This window comes from Colossoma macropomum, unplaced genomic scaffold (genome assembly GCF_904425465.1).
Source record: "Colossoma macropomum unplaced genomic scaffold, Colossoma_macropomum, whole genome shotgun sequence".
Classification (NCBI taxonomy): Eukaryota; Metazoa; Chordata; class Actinopteri; order Characiformes; family Serrasalmidae; genus Colossoma; species Colossoma macropomum.
The window spans coordinates 61,318-82,570 of NW_023495270.1; the positions used below are offsets into that span (position 1 = coordinate 61,318).

General features: G+C 39.7%; 1 protein-coding gene across 1 annotated transcript; it reads right to left on the bottom strand.

The window, feature by feature from the left end:
* Positions 1 to 1,344: 1,344 nt before the first annotated feature.
* LOC118801494 (scavenger receptor cysteine-rich type 1 protein M130-like) lies at positions 1,345 to 21,205 on the bottom strand. Its single transcript, XM_036561794.1, has 12 exons — positions 21,181 to 21,205; positions 18,243 to 18,411; positions 17,604 to 17,741; positions 10,771 to 11,078; positions 9,377 to 9,691; positions 8,958 to 9,287; positions 8,060 to 8,374; positions 7,463 to 7,768; positions 7,167 to 7,238; positions 6,070 to 6,384; positions 1,572 to 1,730; positions 1,345 to 1,442 (listed from the first exon to the last, which is right to left on the bottom strand). The coding sequence occupies exons 1-12, from the start codon at positions 21,203 to 21,205 to the stop codon at positions 1,345 to 1,347; spliced, it is 2,550 nt and encodes an 849-aa protein (XP_036417687.1).
* Between the last annotated feature and the right edge of the window lie 48 nt (positions 21,206 to 21,253).

A 21,253-nucleotide genomic window follows, 5' to 3' on the forward strand; every position in this document is an offset into this window, starting at 1 on the left:
TTTTGTCTTTCATTACTATCACTTTGTTTTGTTTTGTTTTCTTGTTTTATTTTCTATTGTTTATCATTGAATGTAGTCCAAAAGTAGTTTGATATTTAGCCAATAAATTTCCTTTTCTGAAGCATCCTTGGTGTGAGCGTTTCTCTCTCTTGCCCTGGTCTGTAGACTTCAAATAAATCCGGGTTACCTCACACCCTCACATAAGGTTCCAGCAATAATAATAATAAAAATTGCAAAACCCGTTACATGTGCAACATGATTACTACAAACATACGCTTGGCTCTGACAGTTACAAATTCTGAGTGTTTTATTGCGTTTTTATGTCTGGGTTTAAAAGTGAGGGGAAATATTCATACATTTGTTTTTCTTCTTCAACACACATTATGTATTTTATGTACTTTTACATGTACATAAAAAATAGGTATTCAAAAGCATAAACAATGATAAGTAAAACTCCCCAAAGTTACAAAGGCCCCCTCTGTCAAAATTTCAAAATTCTCAATACATTTTCAATAGTATTTAAGTTAGTGAGATTGGCAAACACCTTCAACTTTTTAAAAACCAGCTGTGTTATTTTGGCTGTATGGGGTTGTTGTTGAAATGTTCACCTTCTCACCTTTCTTAGTCAGTGTGAGTTTATATTGTCTATTTATGTTATCTACTACTGTAGCATTTATATGTGATTGTATGATTACATTGTAGTTTAACATTATGTTTTGCAAGCTGTTTACCTCTCTCATTACAATCTTTAGCCATCTTTTGCCTCATATTCAGTGTTAGCCCACTGTTTATATGCAGTGGAGAATTGTCCGTTTGTATTGCTTAAATCATTCTAATGTATTTGTTTTGCATACAGTAGTATGAGAAGTATTAATAAAGGGGTATATTTTATATTTGTCATTTCAGTTTTCACAAGATAAAAGAGAAAACATTTGAAGCTCATGTTGCTCATGACATACAAGTAATGAACACCAAACTTTACTTTGGTGCTTGTCCTAATTCAAGCCTTTAAGATCTCACTGTTTAGCTATGTGTCCATTTGTTCAAAGCACACATGGAGGGGAGAGAATATATATTATAAAACTAATTGTACTGACAAGGATGTTTATTTATGTTATCTATTTAGGAATTTTAGGAAGCTCTTAACCTTCAACATGATTACTACTTGTTGCATAAAATCTCCCCAGCCTGCAGCAACCAGCTCAAAATATTCCAGGCCAGGAATTCTCGAAACCTTCACAATTACAAATTCCAGCATTTTTAAGGAGACACAAAAAGGGACAAATACAATTTTCTCTAATCACTGGGAGCTCATTAGGATTGCCTCAAGTAGAATACTTTACATCATTTACCCTTTTTAGTCATTCTTTTAGCAGTGAGTCTCTGATCGATCTCCTCATAGATTGCCTCAGTCAGAGTCTTATGCCTCCTCTTAGAGAGCACTGTGAGGGAGACAGAGAGAAACATGGAGCCAGTTCAGTAGAAGAGAAGACTGATGACAGACTGAAGGACTAATGATGTTTAGAGAATGTACAGAAAGTGGATTGTAGATGATCTCTGAATCTCTCTACCTCTCCTGAGCACTCTGTTCTGGTAAAACAGCACAACCAGAAGCACTAAAGCCAGGAAGAGCAGCACTCCCAGAACCAGGAGAGACGCTGGATAGATGGATGGAACAGCTGGTGACGGAGTTTGTGGAGGAGTAACTGCTTTGCTCTCTGTCTGACCAACTGGTAATGAAAATACAGAAGAGAAACTTTTCATTATATTTATATTATATTATAACATATTTCGAAAAAAAAAAGAAAAATCACAGAATTGAATAAACAACAGTACCTGTGATGGTAATGGTAGTTACTCTGGATGTAACAGTAGGGGATACAGATAAGTCTGTTATAAATAAATAAAAAACACACAAAAAAAATGAGATAAGACTTGGAACAAATATTTATAGGCAAATTCACTTCCTATAATTTAGAGACAGAGAGACAGAGAGCTTCAAAGTATTCATGTGAAGAGTAATGTTGAGTATCGACTGATACAGATCTGATATTTTTTTCTTTCATAACTAAAATGCAATAAGAGGTTGGTACACCATGGAGGCACGTAAATTTACGTGATATAGTGATACCTATTATGGTACTCTGATGCAGGTTTAAGGTTACAAGAAACTTGGAACCTTAAACCTGCATGTTGCATTGGGTTGTGGCAGTAGAGATAGAGGGAATAATGGGCACTGCCAGCTAACTAGGGTACCTGCCATTAGTGTATTTAAAATTAGGATTGATTACAGAACTTGAATATTTTCTTTCTTTTTGCTTTTTAAAGATTTTTGAGAATGAGTCTTCAAGTACAGGCTAATTACTAAGCATGCAAGTTTCTGCACTGGCCAACCCAGGTTTAGTTATATTACAAAAAAAAAAAGAAAACACTGTCTGCATCTTCTGACCTTTTTGGCCTTTTATTTGTCCGTTTCCATTATCGGTCTGTCTATGTTAAAGGGGAATTTTGAAAAATTCCTGTATAAGTCAGTTCTTGAGATGTGAACAGAGTCATTCAGGGTGGTGTGAAATAGTTAATTGTAGTGAAATTTACAGACTTCTTTATAGTGGTGGGAACAGGAGCAAGGGGTCACAATGTTACCATCCAAAACCACCAGTGAACTTACACATGTCTTCTGAGTTTTTATATGCACTGTTGATGGTGGTAAATTAATCATAAGTCTAAAAATATACATTTTTATGGGGACTGTTTTGCCTCACAATGCATTGCATGAAGCCCTCTGCCATGAATGGATTTAAAAATTGATTAAAATACATTTAAGCAAAATTGTATAACAAAACTATTATAAACAATGTTTTAGACTTCAGGCAGCATATATGTAATCGTTTCTTGTAATGACTTTGTGAGGGAGCTTTTAGAGGCACTAAACTCTTCAGATGTCTGATTCCTATCACCATCACTTTAAACAATTCTGACTCAGCAAGTTTCGCTAGATAAGGCATTTACACCAAACCACTCTGAATGACTTTGTTTACATCTTAAACATTTAATTATGTACATTTAAAAAAATATTTTAAAAGATAATTGGAGTTATCCCTGTAATCTGTCTATGAACACTTAGGTTGGGGTGGCACAGGAAGGAGACTGTGTTTATTGTTGAGTCCTTTTTGTTTTTATTTTTTTGTTTTGGTATCTTTGTTTAATCTTTTGTCTAGGGGTGACTGGGTTGGTCTGGGGATGGGTAAGGCTAAAAAAACTACATCACTGCCTGTGGTATATCACACTGTGCTAACACATCTTTGAAGAAGTGAAAAGATGGGAAAAAACAACCATAATTTAAAGTGAGCTGTTTTAATATTAAAAGGAAATCACTTCCTTTAAGATGATCATCTAAAAGTAGGCTACAATGCTGAAACCATTCAAACTACTGTCCTACAAGAAGAAATACACAGCTAACAACATTACATCACACAATAAGAGTATTTCAGAATAGATGTGTTACACGACTGAATCAGATTCATAATTTTTTCCCTCTGATATCCCAGACACAATTTTCTGATGATATCAGTCTGATACTCATTGATACTGATATGCCATCTCTAGTTTGGACTGAAGAATTTTAAGTGTAAGCTCTCCCAAACATAGCCAAACATAGAGAGCACTTATGAAAGCAGCAACAACCTACAGCTAGAACTACGGCCGTACACACAACTAGAACTACAGCAATACAGACAGCTAGAACTACAGAGATTCACAAAGCAAGAAACACACACACCTACAACTATAGTCATACTCACAGCCAGAACCACTGCTGCCATACATACAGCTAGAACTACTACTGCCATTTACTGCCACATACTGTCATTTTTCAGTTTTTGACATGAACAACTTGAAAATGCCTGTTGCCCTTTATATTGTGTGTAAAGTTCATGAAGAATGGACCAAAAGAATCGGCACAAAACGACTTGGAAAAAAGTCTAGTTCTATTGACTTACACTGGAAGTAAAGTAGATTTTTTCCTTTTCCTGTAAAGTTACCATTTTGGAGATACAAGGTTTTCTTCTGGCAACAGCGATATATACATATACTGCTGTGTATTTATATGTACACTGCTTTTACCACCAGATCCTCCACCACAACTTAACGCTTTCATATTTCATCCTATTGCTTTAATAGAACTGACCAGTCTTATAAACAAACTCCAAAAATATTCTACCTTTATGGCCCTGATCTAGCCTTTTGAGAATATCTATAGAACACTCCAAACTGACCTGGATCATGAAGTTAAAGGCTCCTGGTATCTCTTTTTTCTTTGTTTTTAACCTAGTATCTATTTTTTTATGATACCACAGCAGGTTACATAAGGACTATGCAGCATCATGATGGTAGAATTCTAACCTCGGTGTGGCATATCATTGTTATAAACACAGCAAAACACAATAATAGAAAAATTATTCGCACATTAACAAGAGTACAGGTAAACATAAACCCAACAACCAATGCAACATTTCTCTGTAAGTATGCATCCCCGTTTGACAAGAACACCTAGAATTAGATGCAACTTTTTTGGCTGTGGAAATTAGCATCGTCTACTCTGCTGAAGTATGAGATCTCCTGTTTAGTAGAGGCTCGGGCCTTCCTAGTGGCTTAGGCCCCTGGGCACACATCCATAATACCCACAGAATTATCTAGGCCTAACTCTACATTTCCTTAACATCAAACTAATAACAAAAAATATTACCAAGTACACTTACATAAACTTAACTTGTATTACACATTGATTTATATTTACCTCTGTCATTTTATCTGGCCTAGAACTTTCAAAAGCTGTTTACATATTGTGCAGAAATGCTTTGTTAGAATGGTCACTTCAGCTAATTATTATGTAAGGTCTTGCCCACACTTTCAAAACCTTCAATTCATCTAAGTGTATGAAATTAACCACTTTCAAATATATGTCAGTTTATATATATTTTCTTCCTTTGGCCTCCTTCCTGACTGCTTTAAAAACAGCTATCAGCAAATTTTTCAAGGTTAACATTTTCCAGGGGGTCTTTTAATAACCTCCATGGAGATGTTAGGACAGTTTGCACTAGAGTTGCCCAGTCGTAGTCCTAGAGATTTGCCACCATGTAGAGTTTAGCTCCAACTCCAATTTATCACAACTGATCTAGGCAATGAAGGCTTTCAGTGCTATCTGACTATTAGATGCTCCAGGTATGTTGACCATGAACTCTGCAGGGAGGCAGAGCTCCAGGACCAGGACTGAGCATCCCTGGTTTACACTCTTTCATCGTGGACTTTCAGTGTGGAGCTGCCTAATACCTCATCTGAAAACTGCAACGTTCTTCAAAAATAGGTGTAAACTCATCTGATTTTACAAACCTATTGTGTTTGTAATACCTGTGTATTTACAGCAATACATGCAACCAGTGTTACAGATTGACTGCAGTTTGTGTAAATACACAAGTGTATCCACTACACTGTTTACTCATATAATTACACAAGGTTTATAGTTTATAGTTGTAACAGTACAGTTTCTATGATGTAAATACACATGCAAATGGGGCAAACTACTGTTTTCCCGCTGTTTTGTATCAGCAATTGTGTAATTAGCTATACTGTGAGAGTACTTACACTCTCATAGTAATGTAACTAAACAAGAACACATGACAATAGTAACATTATTGTTGCATGCATTGTTAATGAGTAACTAAACTACATAGTAAGTATGTGTTAAATATGCTTAATATGTGCTTAATACTGTAAAACACCTACTACTGTGTTTTTGTTTTATGTTTGTTTTTAACTAATTTAATTAATTAACTTCTTTTTGAACAAGGCCTTTCTAGACTCTTCAACATTCTCTACACATTATTTTCTGGTCATAAAGTCGGTTGAATGTTGTTCTTGTTATGTTATTCTTTACCTTTATGGTCCATAACTATAAAATAAATACAAATGATAAAAATGATAAAAATAATTGCAGTTAACTTAAATAAAAAAACTCCAGGAGAAAAATATTGATTCGATCAATAATACTGAAATTTACCAGACTCCTCTGACCTGCACAGGTGACTCCAGCGTCCTGCCTGTGGGAGCAGTCAGTGTGGTTCTTCAGGGAATGAGGACAGTCCCACAGGTGAATCTCATTCCCTCTACACTTCACTCTGTTCAGCCAGATAGGCCCTTCACCAGCACCAAAGACAGCACTCCCATCAGCACCCAGCGCCGGCCCACAGCCCAGCTGCCTGCAGACCACCTGAGCATCCCTGATGTCCCACAGATCATCACAGATGGATCCCCACACAGCATTATGATACACCTCCAGCCTCCCAGAGCAGCTTCCCTTTCCTTCCTTCAGCCTGAGAGGCAGGTGATCTACATCACACACATCACACATGAGGAGATACAGAAACTCACAGAAATGATTAATTACTGTTTTTTTAAAACTCAGAACAATATATAGTATGGTACAATTAAGTAGTATGTATTGCTACAGTGGGAAACATATTTGGGGTCAACAATCACAAAACTGAAGCTTAGTTGAGGTTGAAAAATTGTTAAGAATGCACAGTCATATCTATAAATATTTAGATGTTAGCAATGTTAATGTTATTTTAGCTGACTACCACAGCATATTGGAGCTGAAATAAATGATGAAATAATTTATTTGATAGACTTTGAGTTTTCATTTGAGGTATTTAACTCAGTGAACTGTATAGGAATTATTTTCATTAATAGCACATATTTGTAGGGGCACAAAAGTAATCGAAGAAACTTTCATAAATTTCATAAAAACTAATCATAAATTAAATTGTCATTTTTAATACTTGGTTACCAATCCTTTGCAGTCAATGACTGTCTGCAATCTCAAACCCATAGACATCACCAGATACTGAATTTCTTCCCTGGGATACTATGCCAGGCAGCTGCAGCTGTCATTATTTCCTATGTGTTCTTGGAGTGTTGTACCTTTAGTTTTGCCTCTAGTAAGTGAAATGCATGCTCAACTGGACTGAAATCAGATGGCTGACATTGATTATTTTATCTTTTTTATTTAATTAATGTCAATTCCAAAATTTTGTGATAGACAGCTAAAAAAATAAAAATTTCCCTTGTGGAGAAAAACTTGTTCTTAACAAGTGGTTAAGTGTCCTTACTTGAGCATTGACTCCGGTTAGGATATGAGGAACATTTCAGATGGTTTTGCAGCAAAGAATTTTGCTTCTCTTCTGGTAATACAGAAAAACAGCATTTATTTATTAACCAATTAACTGTTTTGTTCTCAGATGTAACTTTAAAGACCACAAAGTCATACAGATTACCTACCAATCTCATTTCACACTTTTCACATCTTCACTTTTGCTGTAATTATTATGTTTACTTTCAGATAGAAATAATTCTACTATAATATCTTCTACAATGGTTAAATCTACTAGAGAGAGAAACCACCTACCTGAGCAGGTAATGTGAGCCACCTCATCATAATTATCACAGTTGTTCTGTCCCCAGGGTGAAGATGGACAGTGCCACAGAGTGGAGTCATGTTTCCTACATTTCAGATCATCCAGCCAGTTAGGAGCTGATTCCACTCTTGCTTTGGTTTGGCTCAAACTGCCTGATCTTCCACAGTTCAGCTCCTGACAGATTAAACTAACTGTTTCTTGATCCATTTCATTTACACACACATTACCCCAGGTTCCATTGTAGAACACTTCCAGATTCCCCTCACAGCCCTCAGTGAGTCTGATCTCTTTAAACTCTGGTGGGAAAAAGATAATTACTATTATGTGTTCAGAATCAACATAGTGTTTTAGATTCAAAATGAACATGTTTTTAGTTGATCCATCAAAAACATAAGTATATAAAATGTGCCTTAATAACATTCCCTAATGTCAGTTTACAAGAGCAGTCCCTTTAGGTTCATTAAGATGTTCAGAATGTTCTTCCTCACCTGTACAGTTACTGCTTCAGAGATTCATGTTTTCTCATGACAGTAGTGATAAGTTGCATGTCTGCACACTACCTACATTAATGTCAGTCATCATGTTACCTGAGCACACAACTCCGATGTCCTCCTTGTGTCCACATTCATCCTCTCCACACAGCTGAAATCTACAGTTCCACAGGGACGTCTCGTTCCCCTCACACTCCACCTTATTCAGCCATATGGGTCCAGTTCCAGGTCCAAACCACGCTGGTACCAGAGCACTGAGGGCCACTCCACACTGCAGCTGTCTGCAGACCACCTGCGCATCCTTAATATCCCACAAGTCATCACTCACTGTACCCCATGAGCCGCTGTGGAAAACCTCCAGCCTTCCTGCACAGTCTCCCCCAGAACCAACCAGCCTGAAGGAGCTATGAGCTAAAATTACACATAAATTCAGTGCCGCAAACAAAGAAAGACATCTGACCAACATAATCATCTGAACATGTGTATACAAGGAAGAGATAAGACTAAAAACATCTGACCTTTTTGTACATGGCCTCAACATGGTTAATGTCACAAATTTGCTTAAATGCAAATTGAAACTGAAACGTTTTCTCATTCTTGTTTGATATAGTTTTTTAGCTGCTCCACAGTTCAGGGGCTCATTTGTCGTATTTTTATGGAGCAATGCTGTTGTCATACATGCAGAACGTGATTTGGCAATATCTTGCTGAAATAAGCAAGGCTTTCCCTGAAAAGGACGTCATCTAGATGGCAGCATATGTTGCCAAACCTGTATATATCGTTCAGCATTAATGGTGCCTTCACACAGGCCAAGTGCACGAATGCCCCCCTATACCATCATGAAAACTGGCTTTTGAACTGTGCACTGATAACAAGCTGTGTGGTCTTTAGCCCAGAGGACACGGTGTCCATGATTTCCAAAAAGAATTTCAAATGTTGATTTGTCAGACCACAGGACAATTTTCCACTTCCCCTCAGTCCATTTTAAATGAGCACTTACCAGAGCAGGTGATTGAGAGCTGTTCTCTGGAGCTGCAGTTGACTGCTTGTGCGCTGCTGCAGTTCCCCAGATGAGCTTCACTCCCAGAACAACTGAAACCCATCACACACATGTGTCTGTGTTCAGGACTGGATGGAGAGGAGCTGGAGAAGCTGATCACAGAGCCACAGCCCAGCTGTCTGCAGACCACAGAGGCCTCAGACTCGCTCCAGGAGTCCAGCAGAACTCTCCTCCAGTCCTGCATGAAGTACACCTCCACCTCCCCCTCACACTCCATCCCTCCAGACAACCGCACTCGCCCCTCATGAACCGCCACAGAGGAAACTAAAAGGATCAAAAAATTATTTTTGATTTTACAAATTTCATGAGATTCTTTATTTTTTTGTGACTCAACAAACTCACAACAAACTCACCACTGCAGATGACTCCAGCATCCTGTTTATGAGAGCATGCAGTTTGACTCCATGACGAAATGGGACATTTTGACAGGTGTGTTTCGTTCCCCTGACAATCAAACACATCAGCCCAGATCCGGCCACTCCCCTCCCCAAACCAGTCTGACCCCAACACAGCCACAGCACTCCCACACTTCAGCTGACCACAGAGGACACTGGCAGCTCTCATATCCCAGCTTACATCACACACTGTGCCCCACTCGCTGAGGTACTGGAGCTCCACTCGACCAGAACAGGAGTCAGAGCCGTTCACCAGCCGAGCCTCAGTGTGACCTGAAAACACAAAGAGTTTATTAAACCAGCAGGTAATTGATACAGTAAAATGTGAAGTAAGTAATTAACAGGGCTGTACATAAAATCTTTGAGCATGTCCGTATAGTGATGTAAAAGTGGCAAGCACAAACTAAATTTTTATAGCACTGACATAAAATCCATATCAAATACTTAATCTTAACAAATCTGAAACATATTGTCATTTCAGGTGTGAATAAACAGAAATATGACACCACCCAATGACCACTGGTATAGGCTCCACGACCCGGAGGGATAAGAGGTTTAGAAAATGTGTGTATATATTCAGTTTGTGAAATTTACAAAGAATTTATTTTCCGGTTGAATAATTAAAAATATCGACAAGGGGTCACTATTAGCTCTTAAGTAGCATTTTTTCTGCATCTTTGAACACAGGGACTCTCACACCAGCAGTAATACACATATAGTTAGAGCCTCAAATTTCAAAACAAGAGCAAAATAGTTTATTGCCCAAAGGAAAGACTCACTGTTATTAAAATATTGTTTTTTTTTTTTGTTTGTTTTTTTAATGTAGCCGATTCATATGAAAACTATAGATGTTATAGGTTATAGGATATAGGCTCTAGATAATATAGGACAGCAGGGGGTGTCTAAGCTGCTGATTTCAGAGAACTGTAAAATCTTAAATCATTACTGGCTTGTATATGACATTACAACCCCAAACTAAACAACGTCTGGGAAATCTGTACATTGTGCAGCCCTTTGTTCACAAATATTTCGATTTGTTCTTTACTGTCAGATTTATCTGATGGACTACAATTTCCGTAAACATTAAAACCTGCTTTACAGCTTGTGCAACTACACCAAGCAGATAACTTGGGCAGCTGGTTCAATATTACACACATCATGTAGTCACAATAGCTCACCACTAATTGACTATGAATAACTGACAACAAATTCCAAGAGCACTTGGACTTGTTGTGTGACCATGATCTTGTTTATATTTACACAGGATTAATTTCTCCTAGTACATGTAACAGTATTGTTGCATTGCACAGCCCTGATTAATATCAAATACTACATCAAATGTTATACTTAACCAGAACATATTATTCCCACATCACGGTCATGGGAGCAGTTGTGTTGGAGTGAAGATGATGTTGGACAGAAGGAAATCTGAGGTTCGTTGCCTCTACAGTGAAGCTCCTGTGACCACATCTGACCCTCCCTTCTGCCAAAAGCAGCTGCTCCCAGCACCTCCACAGGAAGCCCACAGCCCAGCTCTCGACACACAACCTCTGCATCCTGCTGGTCAAAGCCAGCGTCACACACTGTGGACCAGGTCATCAGATGAAGCACCTCCACTCTCCCAGAGCACAGATGAGGACCATCAGTAAGCCTGGACATTCTGTGACCTGTATGTAATGTAACCACATTTAAACTGCGCACAACACACAATGAATTGGAATATATACAAAAAGACAGTCACTTAGAAATATATATTTTTAACTTCAATCTACTTGATGTTCACTGGTAGTGCCCAATAGATTTGATGTTCTATGTTCCGAAAGAGTTTTTTTCCAAAGTTTGATATTATGGTGGATATCAAAATTCTATATTGACTTAATGTGCCAAACAACAAACTTTTTTCAGACAGAAGCATTCTTAGCAATAGATATAGTGTAATATCCATGAGATCATCCATGAGTTTTTGCATAAGACAAAGGTAGGCAGCGACCTTTGGCCTCCATAAGCCTGTACGTGTTGATGTTAAATAACCTGTACTGAAATATTTTTCAGAAAAAGATTATTTAATGACTATAACTGACAATTCTGTATTCATGACACATCTGTGAAAAGAGGGACTGTTGTGAACAAGGCAATTTAGAGATAATCTACATTTAGGAGAGGAGGTCCTTCATTTTCTGGGTGTTAGGGGGAAAACCAAAAAGTCTTCCAGCTACAGCAGAGAAATAACAAGATATCATTTCTGCAGTGTACACAACTGCGCCACCCAGCAGCCCAGAGCCTCAACTAATTTAAAAATATGCATCCAGTGGGCACCATTTGTGTCTTTTGCCTAAAACCCCAAAATCACTCAATCCTTCCATCTTTGCAAGAGACATCATTTTAAATCTAGTTAAGATATCTTATTTTTCATTTTGAGATTTTTAGTAACTTGCACTGGATTACTTTTTGAATAAATACCCCAACACTAGAGCTGTCTATACTAGGAAGCCCACAGTTCACATTAATGCTATCATTTTGTATGATCTGCTGAGCCTGTGTAGCACTTTCTTTTGGCTGAAAAAATAAAACGTACTGACAAACATTTTGCTTTTGCTTTCCATTTCTCTGCTGTACTTGGAAGACTTAATTTGTTTTTTTCTCTCAGTACCCAGAAAATCATGCTGAATAACTTTGTCTCAGTAATGTAGATTACTACTTAACTGCCTTATTTACACCGGTCTGTCTTTACGCAGTTGTGTTATCACATAGCCACATGGAAAAGTCCATTGTAGCCATGACTGGGATTCAGGATGCATTAGAAATATTGAAAATAATCACCACAATTACAAATAATAGTTATTTTTAAAATGTATATATGTATTTCAGTATTGCAAATACAATTTAAATGCATTATTCTCTATTTACATTTCTCTCTGTAAATTAAGCACCAGATCCCACTTGTATAAAATAGCTAATGTATTTAGTTAAATGCTTAAGGGTGTCACGCGTTTAACGAACTCTCAGGAGGAGACGGACTTCATTTCCCAGAATACTCTGGGAGATCATGTGACTGAGAGACTTCATTCCGAGTCAGAGTCAGAGATAGACTCCAATACCCACAAGTCAATCGGGGATCACGTGACTTCTGACCAAGTCTCACGCACCTGTCAGTGCTCACAGTCTCCTGAGTATTAACCTGCTTCACCTGTGCTCATGTGTCATATGATCTGTTTAGCTTAGTATTTAAGCATGGGCTGTAGGTCGAGCCAGTGTGAGGTATTGTTTCCTGGTGAACTTACTGAGCGTTTATTTCTACCTGTATGCTTCTGATTATCTGACCTTTGCTTCGTTTGTTACTTTGTCTTTTGCCTGCCCCTTTTTGTACTGTTGCCCTGTATTTTGGATCCGTGTTTTTGGAACTTGCTTGCCTGTTTTTCGACCACGTCTTTTGCCTTGTCCTTTTGGTTTTGTTTGCCTGGTGTGATGATCACCATTGTGATCATTCTCCGTTCTCTGGTTTTGACCCCTGCCTGTGTATTGACAACGAGCTTGCTTAGAGATAATAAAACCTCTTTTGCCAGTTTAATCCGCACGCGTCTGAATACTGCTGAATGGTTGCAAAGGGTCATTTAAAGCTGTACGTTCTAATTTAAATTTGTGTTGTCAGAAACTTAAGTGCTGAAACGTAGATCAAAACAATGAGCAATTATGGATATTTTGTCACTTTCCAATTTAATATTTTCCTGAAGAGATTTTGCAAAGACCACTTAAGACAAAAGAGAAAACTTAAAAATTCACATAAGATTTTATGCATGTGACCACAGTCCTGTTTTTCCACCAACAAGATCATCCATTTTTTTGGACTTGAAAGCTGAATGTAATATGCCAAACTGCCACTTCTTATTTTCTGGTCAGACTTTGCTTCATTATGAGATTAGTTAGCTATGAGATGAGTTAGCTTCTTCACCAGCTTCTCATCTTAAACTGTGCAGCAGTTACCTGCAATTGTACAGGTGCCTGAATGTGACTGCTGTATCAGGTGGAACAGAAAATTCAAACAAGAAGCTAGCAAATAGGAAGCCAACATTTATTTATTTATATTTTTCTGCAGAATAAACAATCAAAATAAATATGAAAACATTTTCCAAACTCGCTACACCCCCCTCCCCCCACAGCCCTTACAAAAGTCTTCATTCCTGAGGAATTATGAAGTCCTTAAACAGAACTAGAAGCCTTCTCCTCCTTCTCCTCCTTCTGGGGTATGCTTGGGTGGGGAACCCCCCAGGCTAGGGAGTAGTCTGCACTGACTGGGGTTGAGGAGAAGCACTGGAAGGGGAATCAGATTCAGCGGGGGTTCCCTGCGCTCCATTAGCTGCCCTGTCTGGGCTAGATGATGCACCTACAGCACTGCTGTAGGGGACTGAGATAGTTCTTCCCCATTGTGGTCTTCCTGTAGTCTGATGCAGATTCTGTACGGGGCCAGCTTGTCACATAGGTGGGAGCTGCACTCTGTACACAACTTCTCCTAACCTTCCTAGGACCCAGCATGGTCCTACCCAGTCGCTCTCCAATTTAGTGCAACTGCCCTTCTTCCTCTTCGGGCTGTAAACCCATACAAGCTCCAGGAGTGACCAAAAACCAGTTCCACAAGGGTCCGGTTTTCTCTCCTCAGTATTAGTAGGAACGGGGCTCCCCAAGTTGAATCTTGAAAAGCATGCCATGAGGACCAGGGCAAGCATTTGTCCAGTCATGCTAGTGTAAAGATGTGAGAATAGCTAGCTGCTCTGCCAGAGTGCAGCTGAACCTTTTTACCAACCCATCACTTTGGAGGTGGAGCAGGCTGGTGCAGGTCTTTCTGATACCCAGCCACTCACACCCTGGATTCAAAGTTTCAACTTTGGTCACTATGGATTGATTGAGGAACCTCAAACCTACTGAACATTCTTTCAACCAAGGCAGCAACGGCAGTTTAGGCCTCTTGGTCTGGCAGTGCAAAGGCCTCTGGCCATTTGGTGAAATAATCCATGGCAGACAACACAATATGGTTCCCCCCAGCAGTGCGTGAAATGGCCCTACTATGGCAACTACAACCTGTTGCAAGGGCTTTCCCACTGGAAACTGCTGCATCTTGGTTTGGGACTATCCTTGGGATACTTTTTCTGCAGTATACAGGTCACACCTTTTGCAAAAGTTCCCTACATCCTGCCTCAGCCATCCCCAGTAGAAAGTCTGTTGGAGGCAACAAAGTGGTTTTGTGACTCTGAAGTGACCAGACCCCACATGGCTTTTAAAACGTCCTTCTATCTTTTCTCTCCAGTCACGGGCTCAGTCCAGGCCTTCTGTAGAACACCACCCTCTAAGTACAGAGTGCCACGGTTGGTATAGTGAATTTATAAGTCTGTAGCTCCTCTTGCCAATGGCCCCCCTATCCCTCAAGCTCTTTAAGGTCTTCAGCCACTGCACAGAAGCATGATCTGAGCGTCAGGTAAAAGGCCTGCCCTGAAGTGCTCGAAGTGTCTGATAGCCAAGACAGTGGCCAATAGCTCTCATCAAGTAACACAGTACCTTCGCTCAGCTTCATTATTCTACTGAAGTAGGCCACAACTCTCTCTCCATCAGGCCACTTCTGCAAAAGCACCTTCTGCACATGCCCCCTCACCGCTGGTGTCTGTGTCCAGGATAAAGGGCAGCTTGGGGTCCAGGGGTTCCAGAATGGGTGAGCTTGTTAGAGCTTGCTTCAGGGCCTCAAAATCTGACAGTCCTTTGACCAGTTGAAGTCTTGCCCTTCTCCAAGCATCTTATACAAGCAGGCAGCGATACAAGAAAAACCCCTCACAAACTTTCTGTAATAAGAGACTAACCCTAAAAAAATCTACAGCAGAGATAAATGTGCTTCAGTGCGCCAGCATGTCATCCAAGAAGACCAGATACTCTTGTTGCAGAACCCCCTCTAGCACCCTTTCCATCAAGCATTTAAAAAGTGTTTTGGTTCTAGCCTCCGGGGACAGCAGGACCTGCCAGTACCTGTTTCTTAAATCCAAGGAGGAAAACCAGGTGGACCTGGCCACTAGATCTAAAAATTTATCCATGTGAGCAATGGGGTATGAGTCTTTCTTTGTGACCTCATTGAGCTTCCTATTGTCAACACAAAAGTAACACTCACTTCTTTTCTTAGGAACTATAGGTGATGCCCAAGGGCTCTCTGATGGCACTTTGATGCCTGCACACTGCATTTTATCCAAGGCTTGGTCTGCAGCCTCCTGCTGGCCCAGGGGGAGACACCAAAGCCGCTGCTGTATTGCCAAGGCCTCCCCAGTGACGATGTTGTGCTACACTAGGCGAGTCTGCCCCAGCTCCTCTTCCTCTAGTGCAAAGCAGTCCTGAAATTCCACTAAAATCTGCCACAACATATCTCACTACTGTTCATCCTACTCACCTGTGCTCATTTTCCAAGTTTCCCTCATGGCTGTTATTTTATTTTCCCCTCCATTAGATGGGGCCAGCGTCTCTGATTTGTGCACTGCTGGACTCACAAAGAACTCTTGTGGGTGGAAAGGTGAGCATTCTGCTGGCTGCCAAATTCCCTGAGTCATTTTTGGGGCTGAAAACAGCATTATGTGAGGACAACATGGAAGACATAAGACCCCTAATTGCCCTGCAGATAACTTTTCTCTCTGGCTAATCTGTGTATGGGGTGGATCGTCACACCCCTCCCTCCCAAATACCATGAGTCTTCAGGGGTTCTCCCCCAGAGCTTGGGAAAATGCCCCCCATTTGCTCCTGCTGCACAACGGCTTGCTGCCTTTTTTCACCGTCTTTGGGAGAGCGTGCTCTTCTTGCAACATCTTCTTGTCCCCCCTATGCCCTCGCCTTTCTCCGCTGCCTCCAAGCACACCCAGCATTTTCTGGCTCACCGCCACCACAATGCGTATCTGTACACTGCAAAACACACCATCTCACACTGTGACAGCACCAATCTCCCTCTCTAATGCATAGTCCAGAGCCTCTTGCAAATCTTATAGGCGAGCTAATTCTGTGTGAACACAAAGCTTTACTGAGGACAGCACTCCGGTCACGTTTTGAACTTGGGACGGAATGTGAGTATAAGCCCATCTGGCTAGAATCTCAATATCATTAGCTTAGGCCCTCAGTGACTCCCCTGACAGTCTACCATGGTTGCACAGTTCAGACTGCAAAAGCTCAGGCCAGTGGCACTGACCAAAACGCCTCCGGAGTGCCCCCACTAATGCATGGTAGTCAGATCTCTCAGTCAGATTAAGAAGCAGCAGTCAACCAAAGCGCCAGATGCAGGGCTTTCAGTTCATCAGGCCACTCAACAATTTGGCTATGCATTCAAACTGTGCATGGAATGCCTCCCAATCTGTTTTACCAGAGTACTTAGGGATCTTTACACTCACTGGCAGGCCTCTGATTGCAGCGCTCTCTCTGTTTGAAATCTCACTCATGCGCTGACACTGCACCAGCAGTTTTAGATGGCATGGCCTCAAGGTCTGGAGGTGTTTACAAGAAGCTTACAAGTGTCACGCTTCCAGGTCCTCCTCCCCTGCCTAATACGCTCCAGGACTCCATTTCTCAGAATCCCAATCCTCATGACATCATCCCTTCCACCAATCACAGACCGCTGCCTCGTTCTCAGTCACCTGAATACTAATTCAACACACCTATACCCATTTGCCTTAGACCTTAAAAGGTTCCTGGTTTGTTCTCCTCTTTGCGAGGTATTGACACACTACTGGTTACTGAGCGTTTATCTTCTATTTTCATGACCTGTGTACTGAACCCATTGCCTGTTTCACGATTGTTTCTCTTTTGGATTTGCCCTTATTGCTCTGGTTGCCTGTGTTTTTGTATTTTCTGGTTTTTGACTTTTGCCTGTTTTTGGATACTGTTTTTGGATTTGCCCTTTCTGCTCTGGTTGCCTATGTTTTTGTATTTTCTGGTTTTTGACTTTTGCCTGTTTTTGGATACTGTTTTTGGATTTGCCCTGACTTGGTTCTCTCATTAAACCAACTTTTGTTTTCAGATCCGCGAGCGTCTTTCTGTGCTTGTTCAGCATTATAACAAGAAAATATCCCTGCAGATTTCTTTGAAGGCAAAGGGTGGACCATTAAATATTGAACAATTTGGTGTCTGTGTAGCTTTTCTCTAAGTAGCAAATTTTTACATTAAGATTGATTGAAACATACCTGAACATATAATTTCCATATCAATATAATGAATACAGCTATGTTTGCCCCATCCCAGTGATCCACAATTTTTCAGGGTAGACTCTGATCCACTGCAGTCCACATGACTCATCCAGATCGGTCCAGATCCTGGTATGGCAAAATCCATATTTAGTGGCTCCCCACATTCTAACTGTCTACACAACACTGCAGCATTTCTTATATCCCAGTTAAAAGCACACACTGTGCCCCACTGTCCTCTATGAAGAACCTCCACTCTCCCAGCACAGCGACTGCCACCATCCACCAACCTCACACTGTCTATACAACAGAGAGAGAGAGAGAGAAAGAGAAAGAAAAGAAAAAAATGAAAGAATAAACAGACGGCAAGACTAAATTAGAAATCACCGTACAATTTGTTTGCGACACAAAACCTTTTCATTTGTTAAAATTTGATATCCACACAAACTAACCAACTATTTACATAAATAAATAAATAAATAAATAAACAAAATAACTTACCAGCACACACCAGTCCCACATCACTATCACTGGAGCAGTTGTGTTTGAGTGAAGATGATGTTGGACAGAAGTAAGTCTGAGATTCGTTGCCTCTACAATGAAGCTCTTCTGACCACACCTGACCCTTCCCTCTGCCAAAAGCAGCTGCTCCCAGCACCTCCACAGGAAGCCCACAGCCCAGCTCTCGACACACAACCTCTGCATCCTGCTGGTCAAAGTCAGCGTCACACACTGTGGACCAGGTCTCTCCATGAAGCACCTCCACTCTCCCAGAGCAGCGAGAACCACCAACCAGCCTGACTTCTAATATCACGAGAAAAAAAAAAAAGATCATTTAAAGATGTCTGATGGTTCACAGATTTTAATTTGACAATTCTACTTTTTATAGGAGGACATCATTGCTGTACTAAAATATTTGATGAGTAAGTAAGCTTTGAACTAATAACTAAGCTGTCCATAAACTGTAATCAATTACTAATTTGTAAGTGCAAAATCAGCTATTTATTAATTATTAACATTAAGTGCTCTTTATTAGTCCCACAACTGGGAAATTTCACCTCTGCATTTTACCCATCCATGCAGTGAAACACCACATACACACTAGTGGGCAGTGAGCACACTTGCCCGGAGCAGTGGGCAGCCCTCCCCACAGTGCCTGGGGAGCAGTTGGGGGTTAGGTGCCTTGCTCAAGGGCACTTCAGTCACGTGCTGTCGGCTCAGAGGATCAAAACAGCGAACTTCCAGACACAAGGCTGGTTCCCTAACCTCCAGCCCATGACTGCCCCCATTTACAAGTACATAATCAGTTACTAACGTATGCTTAATGAATACCTAATTACTTGACTTCATTAAAGTACTTAATTGCTTATTTAATTGCAACCCTTAATGTGAAGTGTTAATATTTGGGATTAAGCCAAAGTATTCAACAGAAAAGACTGCATATTATTTTATTAAAAACATTAAAGGTTCATTAAACAAAGGTAAAGTAATGGGAACCATATTTTTTAATCTCAAGAAAGTGCTTAATAATGTAAATCATGAAATACTTATAAATAAACTTAAGAAGCTTAACTTCTCTCAACAGGCCATAGGTTGGTTTAGATTATATATGTAATATATGAAGCAATGTGTTAAAATAAACTGTATAAAGTAATCACACAGTTTTCGAAGTTTTAGTGTGGACGTTCTACAAGGCCCAATTTTGGATCCTGTTTTTTTCCCTTGTACATAAATGACTTACCTAAAGAAGTAAAGGGACAAAGTTTCAAATACATGCACACAACATAGTCATTTATGCATCTGCAAAGACTCCAAGAAGGCAGCAGAATTATACATAAACAAATGATCAGTGTTTCCTGGTAGCTTAAGAGTAAATAACTGAATTTAAACCATAACAGAGTTATGAAAACAGTTTTAATGTGTTTCACAATAAGGCAAAAAAAAGAACAAGAAGGATTTGTAATATGTGACACTGATGTGGTAGGGGTGTGTGTTGCAATGGCATGAGCGGATCAGACAGTCCAGCTGCTGGAGTTTTTAAACACCTCAGGTTCAGGGCTGGACTGAGAATAGTCCACCTACCAAAATATCCAGCCAACAGGACTAGAGCATGACCAACACTAACTGTGCATAACAGATGGGTTACTGTCTCTGACTTTACATCTACAAAGTGGACGAACAAGGTAGCTGTGTCTAATATAGTGGACAGTAAGTGGACATGGTTTAAAAACTCCAGCAGTACTGCTGTGCGTGATCCACATGTACCAGCACAACTCACACTAACGTTCCACCACCACACTAACATGCCACCACCACCTGCTCTGTGGTGGTCCTGTGGGGGTCCTGACCATTGAAGAACAGGTTAAAGGGGGGTTAACAAAGAATATAAAGAAACAGATGGACTATAGACTATAACTGTAGAACTACAAAGTGCACCTATATGGGAGGTAGAGATGATGAAAAGGACAATGAGTGTAGAAACAAAGACGTGGTTTTAATGTTATAGCTGCCAAAAAAGGGGTGTTAGAAAAAGCAGAAATTTTGAAAAAGCACAATAATGTATGTATTATGTATTATGGGAATTACAATAATTGATGTAGATCATGGACCCAATACTGATGACACTGCGTGCAAAGCTTTCCACTTACCAATCACTGCCAATCATTTTCAATTTTTCAGACTATTAGTGTATTCTTTTTGTTTCTTTTTTTGTTGTGTGGAGGGTGGGGAAATAAGGAATAAAATGTATGCCAAGATGATATGTATGGCTGCTACAGTTTCTATTTTGAGTCAATAGAGTCTACAGACTTGATCAAATGCACCAACCAAAAAATTATGGTGGTGTCTGCCCCAAATATATCTTGCAAGTTTTTAATTCATTAATAATCTTTAATTTAATTTTTTTATCAACCTACACAATACAAAACGATGCTAGTGTATCATTCAAAGGTATTAAATTTATTAGCAATTTCCATTCAGTACTTTCAGCATTGGTTGCTCCAGTTTTCTATAATGTGGTAATAGATTTTTGTTTAGATAGATTATGATTAGTGTATCCTGCCTTCCGCCCAATGACAGCTGGGATAGGCTCCAGCACCCCACCGCGACCCAGTAGGATAAGCGGTTTAGATGATGTATGTATGTATGTATGTATGTATGTATGATTAGTAAGCCTATTAATATGCTTCCAAAGAACTGAACTATTCGCTACTGTTCAGTTGCATAAAATAAGCCGTTTTTGCTTCTCACAACTTTTTGCTTTCTGAGCCCTTTAAATCTGAGAATGTCTAAATGTGCTTTTGAGATTAAAGTTTTTTCAGAGCAATGTCCCTTTTTTTATGAATTGACAAATATCTTTATAAGAAAGTTTTATAAGCATTTCTATCATATAACATATTAGAATATTTACTCAAATAACTGGTTTGTAAAACACTGTTCCAATTAATGTTCCATAGTATGATCAAACAGACCCCTTAATAAATTATACATTTTAATCTCTTCTGCGTTAGTTGTGTGTATCAAATCTCAAATATTCTGGTGATTCTTGTTGGGCCTTTTACTATTTGATCCCACCTGCATCTCTCAAGGTGGAAGGCATGCCACACACTGCTAAATAGAAGCAAAAAAGTACAACAAGATGTGGAAA